Source organism: Salvia splendens, unplaced genomic scaffold (genome assembly GCF_004379255.2).
Source record: "Salvia splendens isolate huo1 unplaced genomic scaffold, SspV2 ctg314, whole genome shotgun sequence".
Classification (NCBI taxonomy): domain Eukaryota; kingdom Viridiplantae; phylum Streptophyta; class Magnoliopsida; order Lamiales; family Lamiaceae; genus Salvia; species Salvia splendens.
Genome location: NW_024598956.1, coordinates 35,004 through 49,446, shown reverse-complemented (window position 1 = coordinate 49,446; position 14,443 = coordinate 35,004). Strand labels below are relative to the sequence as shown.

At 35.0% G+C, this 14,443-nt stretch overlaps 1 protein-coding gene and 2 long non-coding RNA genes across 6 annotated transcripts; all 3 read right to left on the bottom strand.

Moving 5' to 3' along the window:
• Positions 1-211: 211 nt before the first annotated feature.
• On the bottom strand, positions 212-717 carry LOC121789711. The gene is made up of 2 exons (XR_006048136.1): positions 546-717; positions 212-418 (listed from the first exon to the last, which is right to left on the bottom strand). It is a non-coding gene; the product is annotated as an uncharacterized LOC121789711 (long non-coding RNA).
• Positions 718-1,380: 663 nt separating this feature from the next.
• On the bottom strand, positions 1,381-2,240 carry LOC121789712. The gene is made up of 3 exons (XR_006048137.1): positions 2,133-2,240; positions 1,869-1,960; positions 1,381-1,442 (listed from the first exon to the last, which is right to left on the bottom strand). It is a non-coding gene; the product is annotated as an uncharacterized LOC121789712 (long non-coding RNA).
• A 3,093-nt stretch (positions 2,241-5,333) lies between these two features.
• Positions 5,334-11,737, bottom strand: LOC121789713. 4 transcript variants are annotated; one of them, XR_006048139.1, is made up of 8 exons: positions 11,131-11,737; positions 10,449-10,607; positions 9,406-9,503; positions 9,080-9,279; positions 8,847-8,910; positions 8,587-8,712; positions 5,435-5,499; positions 5,334-5,366 (listed from the first exon to the last, which is right to left on the bottom strand). XR_006048139.1 is itself a non-coding variant. In XM_042188097.1 (8 exons), exons 2-6 carry the CDS (start codon positions 10,551-10,553, stop codon positions 8,653-8,655), a joined length of 486 nt encoding a protein of 161 aa, XP_042044031.1. In that variant the 5' UTR covers positions 10,554-10,607; positions 11,131-11,737; the 3' UTR covers positions 5,334-5,366; positions 5,435-5,499; positions 8,587-8,652. The 4 variants fall into 4 exon arrangements, 2 of the variants coding, with proteins under 2 accessions (XP_042044031.1, XP_042044032.1); XR_006048138.1 differs by having other exon boundaries at positions 9,424-9,503; XM_042188097.1 differs by having other exon boundaries at positions 9,406-9,462.
• Positions 11,738-14,443: the final 2,706 nt, after the last annotated feature.

Here is a 14,443-nt window from a genome sequence, read left to right as displayed (position 1 = left end):
TAGTAGCGTATTCAGGCTTCAGTTGTTAGAGAGGTGTAACTCATCTATACAGAAATAAAGAATAACATAAACATGCTAGAATGGAAAGACATTAAATCTAGTGATGAGTACAAATAAAGAATAACATAAACATGCTAGAATGGAAAAGACATTTCTAGTGATGAGTACAAATGGAATCAAGAAGGAAAACATTACTAATTTACCTGATCAATTCCACGTATCTTCAGAACTACTGATGACAACTTTGACTTCTTTTCTGGTTTTATATTTACTTTGAACCTTAAATTTGGTCCCCAACCAGCATATTCCTTGAACTAGAATCGTAATGAACTGGAGATCTTCCAAGGCTGCTACCACGGCTAGAGCTTCTACTACGTCCATTATTTGGCTTCTCAAGAAAGCGCTCAACCGGAGAAACCTTACATCACAAAAGACATTTTCACTTTTACACTCAATGCCTTATCATATTAAAAGAATTCATGTTTCACTCAAGTAGAAAAATTTGTCTATTCAACTAGTAGATCGACACGTGACAGGGAGGGCACCTTAATTGATTGTAGCTCTGGTGATCGAGCAAGCAGTGACATTATATAGAAAATCCTAACACGAGAGACAAGCATCGGATCCATCACTCTTCTGGGCTCCATTTTGCGAATGAAAGAAAAAAACATCTCATATTTCAGCCAGGATTTCATGCTCTCTAGAAACACCTGCCTTAATGACTGCAGCCAGTACCTGCACATAGGAAACCAAGCAGTTATCAGTCCATGAAAGATGATAGAATTTAAATCTTTAACAATCGAGTTTTTCTCACTGAGACACATACATAACCATGTATGATAACACCAGAAGGATGCAAATGCACACAAAACAAATCTTATTGATTAACCTAGGCGATAGATCCAAATGTATTGAACACCCTAAACCATAGAAGGAAAAGGTAAATCTTAACAAATACTTCAGAGCTTTGTTATTAACAAATGCTCTGGAACCAAGCTAATTTTCTTAATCTTCTCAGATGCCAGAATGTTTCTGAAGGCAACTTATTTTGCAGACTGAACTTGCTGTGCAGATGCAATCATGTCATTCTTCAGCACAATGAATTTCAGCTTTCTCATCATCAGGATACCAAAAACTATATGTTGCCGATTGTATTCATAAGAGGAGGTAGAAGGTGCTGAACACATAATACTAAGGACAGCGCAGAAAATGACAAGTAACCAAAGGGTTTCCTCAAGGAGATCCAATCCCCAAAAAAAATTATAGAATGATCAAATTTATAAAATGATGAGAAAGCTAAAATTTGAATGGCCAAAAAATTTGAATCATCTGAGACGACATCTGCCAAGCGTTTATATTAAGTTCCAGTCTGGTAACTTGCCTCGGAGGGAGCATATAACTGTCTTGAATCTATACCAAGCTTTTACCAGCAATGCAAGAACCTATACAAAACAAATGCCCATGAAAGCACCAAGTAAGGAAAAATGAAAAATTTGATAACTACATATGTATAGAAGGCAAAATCTTCTCATAGTGCAGATATTGCAATGCTTATTGTACAGTAAATACTATAAATATTTGTTATAGACCCAATTGCGACTAGGCATTACTAATAAGTAGTTAAACATCACAAGAAAAGGTTGGAAATGTGTCGTATTTGGATTTTCTCGATGTGTTAAATTTCTGCAGTACATTTAAGATTATTTCAGTTCATTTTTAGAGTACAAAACTTGCTGGATTATCAATGTAATTGTAACAATAGATCTAAAGGGTCTGGGAAATCTCTTTTATTATAAATGCAATGAATATGTATCTCTCTCAGAGTTATGACAGAAATTGCATGATGCTTTGATTTTAGAAACCAATACCTCGAGTCCAACTTTGTCATATTATGAGTTGTTGTGTTGCTAGCCACCTCATCTAGGTATGATACACTTTCAGCTTCACAGAGTTTCAAAAGCTGCAGCAAAAAAATCACACTTACTTTAAAGAATTAAGCGCATGTTCACACAACCACACCAAGCACAAGTACAAGCACAAGCACATAAAATTTTTAAGGTGTGCTAACTTTACCAACAGTTGTAAGATTTAAAGACATATATCAATTTATCTTAATTGGAAAGTGCACTCACAATAGATAAAGCTTTAGATTTTAGGCGGGAGATAGCAGCCATGTATGAGGAAATATTGTCTGAGCCCGATAACTTTAAGTTCATGACGGCCTGAACCAGAATCAGAACTGCCTCCATTGCCCCACTACTCCTGAATTAAAACAAATAATAAAGAAACAAAGGGGGGAAAGGAAAACGAGAAAGTAATCAGAAATGAAGAAAGAATTCAGAAGTGTGAGATTTTAGTTAACCAATGGGATAAAGTTATATATGCTATTAATAGAACTTGTAATATACTAAGTCATAACAAGGGAGAAAATTCTCTTCTCATAGTTGTAACACCGGTCCCAATGTTAATGTAATCCATAAAGCGCACAATGAGAGAAAGTAGCACAGTTAAACGTCATAATTTACTTACTGAGGTTGATCTAGAAGACCGTGGTAAATCCGACGAGGCAGATAGTATTGACAGCAAAGCACCACTGAGTGACTGCATTGTGGGTTTGAGTAGATTAGCTCTCAAAAATAAAGCCAAAAACAAGGTAAAAATAGAAAAAAGTATCAAGTGAACTACATCAAAGAAGACAAAGACCCTATTACTTGCCTTAGGAAGGGTAGGTGTGTTGTGATGGCTTCATGTAATTAGGAGTCAACTCTCATCTAGAGAACTTGGTGGTCTCTGTTGTAGTGAGATCGAAGAGGGAATTGCTAATCCACACAATATGCTGCCGGGTCCGATCAGAGAAAATGGTGGGCCTGCAATCTGAAACCAAAATAACCGCGTCGGTGATCAGTATTGGCACTATGGCCAACATCAGGTTCAGTATAAGCCGCTGAAATACTGTTAGTTTCCCTCTCTATAAATGCTGCAAAGTATAGGATATGATGGCAGTACTGTGGCCACTCAATAAGACGGTCCACAGACTGCTCCAATGCCTTACTCCCAAATGAAAACATCATAATGTCATAAATCCAAGGTCAGACTATAATTCACAATAATAACATTCACTGATAACCTAAGAAGGAACAAACTTCTGAATCTGCAGGCTTCCACTAAGCATCTAAAACAGCTCGTAAAGCAATACCCAGCGTAAGGCGAGTCACGCGTTGATGCTTAATGACTGATCTGAAGTAGAAGCATTCACAAAGGATAAACATTATAGGCAAGCTGAAAATTTTACAACAGGGTAACATTACAATTAACATAGTTAGGTTGAAGAGTATTTTACAATATTATTTATCCGGGACCATGTTCACTATGTAAACCAATAATTTGATTTATCAATCATAATCATCAAACGGACATGTAAAGATAAAAAAACTCAAACACAGTAGACTATGTATAAAACTACCTAGCTGGCATATAAGAGATGTTAGGTCAAAATAAATTGTTGAGGAACTTGACCAAACAGATCACTTCAACAGAAAAATCATGCCATCAAATATATAGAGATCAGAGTAGTCTAGATTCCATACATTGTCATTAAATCCGGCATTGCAAAAATATTAAAATCATGAGAAAGATCAGTCAGCCTGCCACAGTAGTGGCAACACAGCAAACCGAATGCCAAAGTAAAAGGAAATGTGTCTCATAAGTACTTGGGAAAGAGATTGTAAAAACATTAACAGATATTAATATGCCAAGAGTTAACAATAAATGAAGTTTATATATCAAAGAAACACTAATATAGCACATATTTGTACACGGCATATGAGACGAAGAAAAATAGGAAACTACGTATGCCTTAATTATAAAGCTGCAAGGTACCAAAGAGTGGATTAAAAAATGCTGAAAAATATCAGGCACAGTATAATAACACACAAAAATATAATATATGTAACAGATTAATTATAAAGCTGCAAAAGGCAGCAAATAATGAATTAAATAAGTAGAAAAATATAGACGCAACAACAGAGAAGCAGAAGATCAAGCAAAGCAAGCTCAAAAAGTAAAAAATAGACTTGTGCCTTCTGTCTTCAGCCCTTCCCCCCGCTTCTTTTAAGTTAAGAAGTCAGTCAACCCCTACCACCCTCGACCTTCAGATCGACTAAGTACAATCTAGTCTATTTATGCAGTAGGATCTATCAAGGAAAACACATTAGTAGTTGAACAATAGATAACATTTGCAAGAATGAATCTAAATGCTCAGAGAAGCTTTCAAATTGACTAAGAGTAACACGAGAATATGCTGAATTATCTCGGTAGCCTCAAGTGCAACAGGATTGGCACACACCTCTGTAATCTGACTCAAAAAGAATCTCTTTCCTGCATACAGACAAGAAAAGGGTTACATGTTTAGTGCAACACGTAGAAGAATTCCAAAGACATAAAAATAATAAACTGTTGTATGTATTCCACTTCCTACAACTAAACAAAAAATTATATCTAAATGTATGTATAAAGAAGAGAATAACTAACCACAGATCCTGGTATCGTGTTCTTCAGAATTAGACAAAGCTAGACCAACTTCAATTTTATCAGGTACAAACAAGTGTAGAGCATCAGACTGATTATGCAGAAGTTCTTCATTGATGGCTTTAGTATGAAATGACACACTTAATATCGAACTAAAGTTAGGTTTAACAAATCAATGTTTGAATATTGAAGCAAGTATTGGTTGCAGCTTTATACCCTTCAACTCGCTGGAATAAATAGTGAGGTGGTCAAAAAAGAGCAGTGATACTGAATGAGATGGTCCAGAAACTGCTCTAATGCCTTTCTCCCGAAGGAAAACATTGGAATGTCATAAATCCAAGGTTAGACTGAAATTCACAATAATAACATTAACCAATAACCTAGGAAGGAACAAACACTTGAATTTGCAAGCTTCCCTAAAGCATCTAAAGCAGCTCGTAGAGCAATACACAGCATATGGTGAGTCACAAGTTGATGCTTATTGACTGATCCTGAAGCAGAAACATTCACAAAGGATAAACATTACAGGCAAGCTGAAAATTTTAGAACGGGGTAAGCATTACAATTCATAGTTAAGTTGAATAGTATATTACAACACTATTAATTGTTCTTATGTTCACTCAGTAAACCAAAATTTGTTGTATCAATCATAATCATCAAACGGACAGGTAAAGAAAACAAACTCAAACACAGTAGACTATGTACAAACTACTGAACTGGCATATAAGAGATGTTAAGTTAAATTAAATTGTTGAGGAACTTGACCAAATATACAGAAATCGAAAGTAGTCTAGATTCCATATATTGTACATAGTGGCAACAAGCTGCAGTTTCCATTCCTGCATTGCAAAAATATTAAAATCATGAGAAAGGTCAGTCACTCTGCTACAGTAGTGGCAACACTAACCTCATAGAAAGTATCTTTACTTGACACTAATTGAGTGCCCAACCAGCTTCCATGGCCCACGGTTTCTTTTTTAGATGCAATTACAGCAAACCGAATGCCAAAGTAAATAGGAAATGTGTGTAGTAAGTAACTAGGAAAGAGCCTATAAAAACATTTAACATATATATTAAGAATCCAAGATTTGACAATCAATGGGGTTTACATATCAAAGAAACACTTATATAGCACATATTTGTACAGGGCATATGAGACAAAGAAAAATAGGATGCTATGTATGTATTAATTAATTATGGTGCAAGGTAGCAAAAAGTGGATTAGAAAAAGTAGAAAAAAGTCAGGCACAGTATAACAAACAAAAATATAATATATGTAACAGATCAATTATAACAAATAAAAATATAATATGTGTAACAGATCAATTATAAAACTGCAAAATGCAGCAAAGAATGAATTAAATAAGTAGGAAAAATATAGGCGCAACAACCAAGAAACAAAAGATCACAAAGCAAGCTCAAAATCAATAAATAGACTTGTGCCTTCAGTTTTCCACCCCTTCAGTTTTCCACCCTTTCCCCCTCATCTTTTAAGTTAAGAACTCAGTCGCCCCCTACCACCCTCGACCTTCGGATCGACTAAGTACTTTCTAGTCTATTTATGCAGTAGGAACTATCACGGAAAACACTTTAGTTCCACGAGAGATAACATTTGCAAGAACGAGAGGCCTTCAAATCGACTAAGAGTAGCACAAGAATATGCTGAATTATCTCAGTAGCCTCAAACGCAACAGGATTGGTACACAGCAGCTCTGCAATCTGACTCAAACAGAAAGTCTTTCCTAAATACAGCCAAGAAAAGGGTTAAGGTTTAGTGCAACAAGTTGAAGAATTCCAAGGAGATAAAAATAATAAACTGTTGTATGTATTTCCACTTCCTACAACAAACAAAAAATTATGTCTAAATGTATGTACAAAGAAGAGAATAACTAACCACACATCCTGGTATCGTGGTGATATTGTGTTCTTCAGAATTAGACAAAGCAAGTCCAACCCCAATTTTATCAGGTACCAACAAGTGTAGAGCATCATAAAGATTTGGCAGTAGTTTTTCATTGATGGCTTTAGTATGAAATGACACACTAAATATCGAACTAAAGTAAATAAATGTTTGAATATTGAAGCAAATATTGGTTGCAACTTTATACCCTTCAACTCGCTGGAATAAATAGTGAGGTGGTCAAAATTGAACCGGAGCAGTAGTACACTGCCCGCCATTCCATCCATTATGTAATAACAAGTTAAACAATTACCCACACACATCAATACTCCCAAACAATTACCCACACACATCAAATACTTCCCAAACATAAGTCTTGCTCGCCCTCAAGCAAGTTAGATAAATAAGCACATTCACAAGAAATTAGATAATCCTCTACTTCAACTCACGTCAAATCACACGAATCATTTAGAGAAATTAGGTTGAGCCCGAATTCACTCGCGAGTAAAACTTTTAGAACATGAATTGTACACGAACTAATTCCCTAAGAGCTAGGCATCCAATGCTTCAATGTTAGTTCGATTTATGTCTTGGGAGTCTCAAACCATCGTCGCTAATTCATAAAGAGAAGTTCTTCCAGCTATTCTTTATTTTAAGCACATAAGATCTTTCTCCCAAAATCAAGCAAAATTCATCGCTCACAAGTCAATATGATGCATAAATCAAAAGGTCTTTTCATTTGGATGTAACGGGGCTTTTGGTAAAGGTGTGATCATATTTGGATAAGTAGCTTATCACCATTCTTAAAATACTAGCACATCCCTCACAACATCCTTCCCATCTCACTAAAATACAAAATTCTGACAGCTCAACACCCCAAACTTGAGATTTTTCTACCTTCTAAACCAAGTGATCTTATTCTTTTGAGCATATTTCTGTTTTTCGCTCGATATTCTTTTTTCTGGCCTTGGCTTTTTTAACTCATGAAAGGCTGCCTTTTATTTTATTTTTTTACTTGCCTTGGCTTTTTATTTTACACATGAAAGGCTGCCTTTTTATTTTATTTTTTTTCTAGCCTTGGCTTTTTTTACACGTAAAAAGGCTGCCTTTTTATTTTTTATTTTTTCAAGCCTTGGCTTTTTTTTACACATTAAAGGCTGCCTTTTTATTTTACTTTTGTTTGAAGAGACAGTTTTTTCATTTGTATCTCAATATAAATGAATACCACCTAATGAATGTTCCATGACTTCCATCTTTTCCTTGCCACCATAAATACCCTCCCAATAATGTGCTAGCACTTTAATTTTAGTGACTAGGGTAGAAAATATAGGCCAACAAACGGATATAATAAGTAGGCTAATATAGTGACTTCAAAATTTTCAACAAAGAAAATAGGCTTTTGGGGCTCAAACCGGCTCACTAGTGGTTTATGTAGGGTTAGGCATGTGATAATTTGGATATGAGGCTTTTAGTCCTATTGCCTAAATCATTTTTATGCACCAATATCAACAAGGATTGCAACTCATAAAGCTCTCATTCAGTTGATCGGCCCTATGGCTTTTTGAATTAATTTTTCAAAACCGGAATAGTTCTCTCTCCTTAGCTCAAGAAATCGGGCACCAAAGAACATTATTGTCACTGTATCTGAAGCACGGGAAACCTAGTTCTCCAGAAGTTAGTAAGCAACAAGAAGTTTATAGAACAACCCTCGAGAGAAACGAAGTCTACACTAATAACCCATAAAAAAGTGGTGAAAGTAGTGACAATCAATAGAGAGAAAATCTAGCATGCACACACAAATAACAAGTGGTGAAACACTGTTCGTGGAAGCTTTTCGTCCTCACTACAAAGTAGCATAGTACTAGGGCAATTTTTGGATATTTATGAAGCTAATATCCTTTGTTTATCGACTGGTGATGTGTATGAAATCATTAAAAACTAGGGAGATGCACAGATTAGAGAGTTGTGAGACAACCTCTCGGAAATTTACTCTTAATCATAACATGTCAATTAACATTTAAATTCTCTATAAAAATCAACATATCAGGCATGAATGAAAATAAATAGCAGCTAGGCACTCATGTATAAGTAGGAAGCATCCCAAGTTGAGTATATACGGGCTCGAACAACTACCTGAAAAAGATTAGAAGTAGAGTTACCAGAATCCTCAAAGACCATGATTTTGACGACTACAAAGATGAGAAGTAGAGCTACTCCTTTTTTCATCAGGGCCGAGTCCAACACAGGAAGCTAGTTGCTCCTGCAATCCACCGCTTCCCAAGCTCCTGCAAGAAGAAACAAACTTCATTAAAATCTTATCAAGAAGCACAACAGATATATTATGATAAAAACAGATGCACTTAACATTTTATGGAAAAGGATGAATGATATCCACTAGGCTAAGCAAGAGAGGTTTTACATGGAATAAATTATCTTCTGATGCAGCACGAACGATTCGGGACTCAAATTGACTTATAAATAACCTACAAAGAAGATTGTCAATCTTAGATAGCCTTAAAAATACATTAAGTACAGAATGCACGCATGCACATAATGATAAATGTGGTGAGTGAAGCAGGTTTATTAAAGAAATGTCAATGCTTTCAGGCAGTAAAATCTCTAATCAGATGACTAGGTAAAATCTAGAAAAACCTGTTTGTTAACAATGCATTCCCGAAATAACTTTTGCTGACACAGAGACTGTAGAAATTGAAGAGAAGAATCACACTGCAGCCGAGGTGATTCAAGGTCTCTTCAGTAGTAGGGGATACACTTCTAGATGAATCGTTGGTCCGCAGATACTTGACATCTACACAAACCGCAGCAAATGCTGCCTCTTTGCATATGTACACCTGCCACCAACTCCACTTACTCAGCCACAACATAATTTGATAACACTTTGAAATAACAACAATCAAGAAGATGAAGTGGGAAGATTTATAACATTAAACTAGTAATTTAATGTTCTCAGTTCTCACCAAATCCTGGATTGCTACCTTGTAATATGCAGTCAATGCTAGAGCAACCTCTTGGTACTGTGAAGAAACAATGACCGTCAACAATTGTAGACTGCAATCTATGAGAGACGCATGAAAAAGAATCATGTCAGTGGGAATGGTGTGATATTCCTAGATACGAAGTAGTAAGTACATATCTACAAACAACGGATAAGGAAATGAATATTGACTTGTATGTATGCTCCAAGTAGAACTAGCAGATAAAAGACCAGGTCAATCAGTTGTTCTTCCGATATCTTCACATCATCAAGCAATATCAGAAGAAAACATATGATGATATATGAATTAAGGGACATACTGATGATGTATACACATATAACCACATCATAACACACGTAACAAATATGTTGCCAGAAGTTGAGAATAACTATATTTTCAAGTACATAAACAGGGAAGATAAATTAAGAAAGAGCTAGGATCAATGTGAAGATAAGGAGCTGTGAATCAAAGTTATTAAAGTTAAAGGCTAAAAGGGCTCAGGAGAGGTGGAACTAAAAAACCTATAAAGCATTAAGTACCTCATATCATACAAATGATGGATGAGTTTATGATCTTAGGAAGTTGTGGTTTATGCAAAAACATTAGCAACTGCAGTTAAAGAAGACTAGAGGAAATTAAGCAGAAAGGTTGTCAGGATAACTAGAAAAAAATATGTTAAAATACTTTTAAACCTCCATGTATTACAATAGTTTCTTGACTGCAAATCTCATAATATTGAGAATGAAAAATGAGAAGCAACCTAAAGCAAAAAAACGAAAGCGAAAACAAGCAGACTGTTACATGATGTAGTGGAAAAAAACCACTGAAGGAATACAGGTCGCTAGTAAAGCAACCAAGTCAAAATAAAGATTTTCTTTCCATCCGTTTATGTTTGTTGTCTTGCGTCAATCAGCACACAAATCCAATTATAAGTGTAATATAGGACTTTTGAAAATCAACAAAAAAATAGAGCATTGCCATCTGCTTGATATGATGATAGATAGCTCAGTATCACTTCCGATAACCTGTTCAATTTTGGGCACCCGGGAGGCAAGATCACACATGGAATGCAACAGAAGAATTCCACATAGCAAATACTTGAACGTGGATTTTTCCCTTTCCCAAACCATAATCGCTGCGATAAGGTGAAGAGGAAGATTCCTTGCAAATTTTTCCAAGTCAACCTGCAATAATCATGTGATTCCAACATGTGCATTCTGACGTGTAAATAGCAATAACAATATCTATAACATAAATAACAACTTTTGCAACAACCCTATTAGTTTCTATGAGTACATCCCAGATACAACAAGCCAAGAAATTGCAGATTTAACCTCTGCCGAAAATCCCAACAAACTACAGTTCTAGTATATATATAGATAGATAGATACATATGCACCTATTCCCAATCAGTTTCACTATCATACAATTGTTTCACCACCAAAACCGAGAGAGAAATAGAGAGTCAGTGGGTCTAGCTTTCACAATGGCTGAGCCCAAATTTTAAGATAAATGCTCAAAGGGATAACACCAATCTACAAATAAGCAAGCGATATCAACCTAAGAATGTTTGGACATCACAACAAGTTTATTAGCTTCACAAATCAAGAAGAAAACCCTATTTCATGAACCCAAATCTAACTCCCTAACATATCTAGCCAAACAAGAAGATAAAATTTGTAAACTGAAAAATTAATGGAAACTTACCTAAGCCGAGAAGTCCACGGCAGTCCAACGAAATTGACAGTGCAGCCGATATGGCTGGAGAATGACACCGACCGAAGTGAGACCCCGACGGCAGCGACTGCTCGGTGGATTCTCGAGTGCCTCTCACCGCTCGGCGGCACCTGATATCCGACGGATGGACTGATGGCATGACAGCCTTGCGACGCGGCGGCTGGTGTGCGCGACGTCAGCAATTCCAGACCGAGGAGAGTGCAACTGGAACGGAGGGAGCGGCTCCGAAGCGACGGAGGCCGCTGTCTGCAAGCGAGTCCAGCGAGTGTATGCGCAAAGGAGAGTCGGTGCCGGCTGCTATTGACCGACGGCAGTAGCGGTGGGCGGTCATGGTCAGGCGGAATTGAAATTTGGGAGGAATTCAAAATAGCTTTAATCGACCGAACAGAGGCTGCGTCGAATTGTTTGGGGAGAAATCGGACCGGTGATGGAGTGTAGTCACCGGCGTGAGAAAGGCGGAAGGGTGCCGACGGGAATTGGTTCCTTCATTTGGGGATCTATGATTTGGGGAAAGTAAATTCAAATTGAATAACGGCAATTGAAATTTTTGAGGAATTCTATATATAGACGTGTTTGATACTGTCGTGAGGAAGCAAAATAAGAATTTGACCAAGAAAACAAAGAAATGAATTCATATATTTGAGTTTGATACACCCAAGAATTGTTGGATGAAAAACTTCCCAATGCTTGACACGTATTTTATTGATATTGTATTAAATGCTATTTAACACTTTTATCCCTAAAATTAATGAGCATACTTAACTACTTTATATCATTGTTATTGTAGGGTAAATGCATTTGAATGGCCAAAATATTGGTCTATTAAAATGGCTCTGACTTCCAACTTGTTTGTAGAGATAAGGGTGGAAGGAGGCCCCCGAGCACACATTATATCATACAAGTAAATTGATTGATAAAATAAAAATGACCAGATATAATGGCAACTGAAATTTGAGAGGAATTCAAAATATAGCTTTAATCAACAAAAATTTTAACTATTAAGGATAATTCTTTGGGACCGTGAGTAATTCCATGATGGGCCAATGAATTGAATAAATTAGGGCTGACTTTAAGTGGGCTATATTTAAATAATTCTTTAAATTGGCTGATTAATTAATTCTTTGGTCTAAATTGATTTAGTTAATGGTGGCTAATATGTTGGATTATTTTAGTAACTTCGACACGAATTAATATCCAGATTTATTTAATTCTTCAACATATTCAAGTTAAAGGCAGGAATTGCTAGTTTAAGTTCATGCAAAATAATGTTGTAAAGGCAGGAAATAAAATTAACATGCATGCATTCTAATTAAGTTTGAATATTTTATTGAGTCTAGTCAGTATGTTATTCTTATTTTAGAAGGAACTATACCGGCAAGAAAGTTAAGACTGAAGTGAGAATTTCAATTAATAATCTAAGCAAACGTGGTGGATTTTCTATCCTACATTATTGTTATTGTGTGGTTTTTCTTCCTAAATACATCCTCCATCCATGGAAAATAATCTTATGATGTCATTATGGGATTTTCATAAAAAATAGTATCATTTCTAAAAAAATAGAAAGTTTCACTCATATTTTATCTATTTTTTTATCTTTCTCTCTTACTCTATCAATTTCTTATTAGAACACGTGTCGTCCACAAATGAGACTATTTTTTATAACGGAGGGAGTATAAGTTAGTTTCATGTATGTTTTATGAGAAAATGATGTTATGTATGTTATGTAATGCCATGTTTTGTTTTGATCATTTTCTATTTATTTGACTAGCACGGGGGAGCATACCTATTTGGCTTTACAAAACTTCTTTTCCGAAAAAAAAATACTTTGGCACTACCAATCTACTAAACAAATAACGTTGACTTATTTGTTTATTATACATTTAAATATGTAAAACAACCATTAAATGTAAAAATAAAACACATATGAAAAAATAATTTGTTTAATTCCTTGAAAAATAATCGAAGAATTTTTACAATATTCAAGCACTCGAAAAATATTTTACAGTACACGAAATACTAATAAAGAAAATATGAGATAATTATTTATAGATGAAGTGAGAAAGTATTAATTATGTGTAGTGTGAGACCATTTACTTAAAAAGTAAATTGAACTCAGAATTGAATAATAACTAGTACTCTCCCTTTGTAGCCATTAGGAGTCTCATTTGAGTTTGGCACGAGTTTTAAGAAATATAAAGGAATGTGAGTGAGTAAAAATAGTGGAATGTGGAACCCATTTTTTATACATATTAGGTTTATAATAGAATGTGAGTGGATATGATTACTTCTTCTTTAAGAAATATAGTAGTCTAATTTATGTAGTATTGGTACAATTGTATTACTTCTCCTTTATTTACTACTAATTTGTATATTTTTCATAAATTATGAATTACTAGATATTAAATAAAAGCAGATGGTGGATATGATTACTCGCTGAGAAGGACATTCATGCATCTTTTTATTCTAGTTTCATTTAAAGTAAAGTTTGGTTTTTGAAAATTCATACATAATATTGCATTAATTGTGGTAATGAATCATTGGGTAATGATAAAATGCAAACTCTTATATATTCTAATAAAATGCAAACTCTTTATATATTATACAAACTTTAAACTATGATATAATTGTATCACTTCTTCTTTATTTACTGCTAATTTGTATTTTTTACATAAATTATGAATTACTAGATACTAAATAAAAGCAGAGAGTGGACATTCGTGCATTTTTTATTCTAATTTCATTTAAAGTAGAGTTTGGTTTTTGAAAATTCATACATAATATTGCATTAATTGTGGTAATGAATCATTGGATAATGATAAAATGCAAACTCTATATACCGTACAAACTCTAAACTATGGTCAAGCTCGTTAGAAAATATCAATAAATGACCAAATAACAGCAACAAAAATGTCAACATAACCGTTGACACTGTGTTGACAATCTTTGTTGTTGTTATTTTTTATAACGGAAGACTTGTACAAAACAAATAAACCAGACAAAGGATCTATTTGACAGATTATGGGATTAATAACATGTTAACACAGAATTGCATGTTAGAATGCAAATAATTCATGCTTAAAGAAAATAAATCCTAAACATGAATACTACGGTTTAGAGTTACCGATTTGATTCTCCAAAGAATCATCGATTACTTGCACCTTCTCCACGTGATGACCTTTAATACGAGACCACGGATCTTCTAATCTGTTCTTGAACTCAAGTTGTGACCTTTGGGTGGGCAAAGCTTGTCAAAATCGAAAGGACTCGACTAGAAAGTGTCGGG

What these genes read in the sequence shown, in the direction of transcription:
- LOC121789713 (XM_042188097.1), bottom strand. Translation starts at nt 10,553, where the DNA reads ATGGTTTGGGAAAGGGAAAAATCCACGTTCAAGTATTTGCTATGTGGA. An exon ending in AATGCATTGTTAACAAACAG is followed by an intron (nt 8,911 to 9,079) that starts GTTTTTCTAGAT and finishes TCTTCTTTGTAG; the next exon opens with GTTATTTATAAGTCAATTTG. An exon ending in CAGAAGATAATTTATTCCAT is followed by an intron (nt 8,713 to 8,846) that starts GTAAAACCTCTC and finishes TTCTTCTTGCAG; the next exon opens with GAGCTTGGGAAGCGGTGGAT.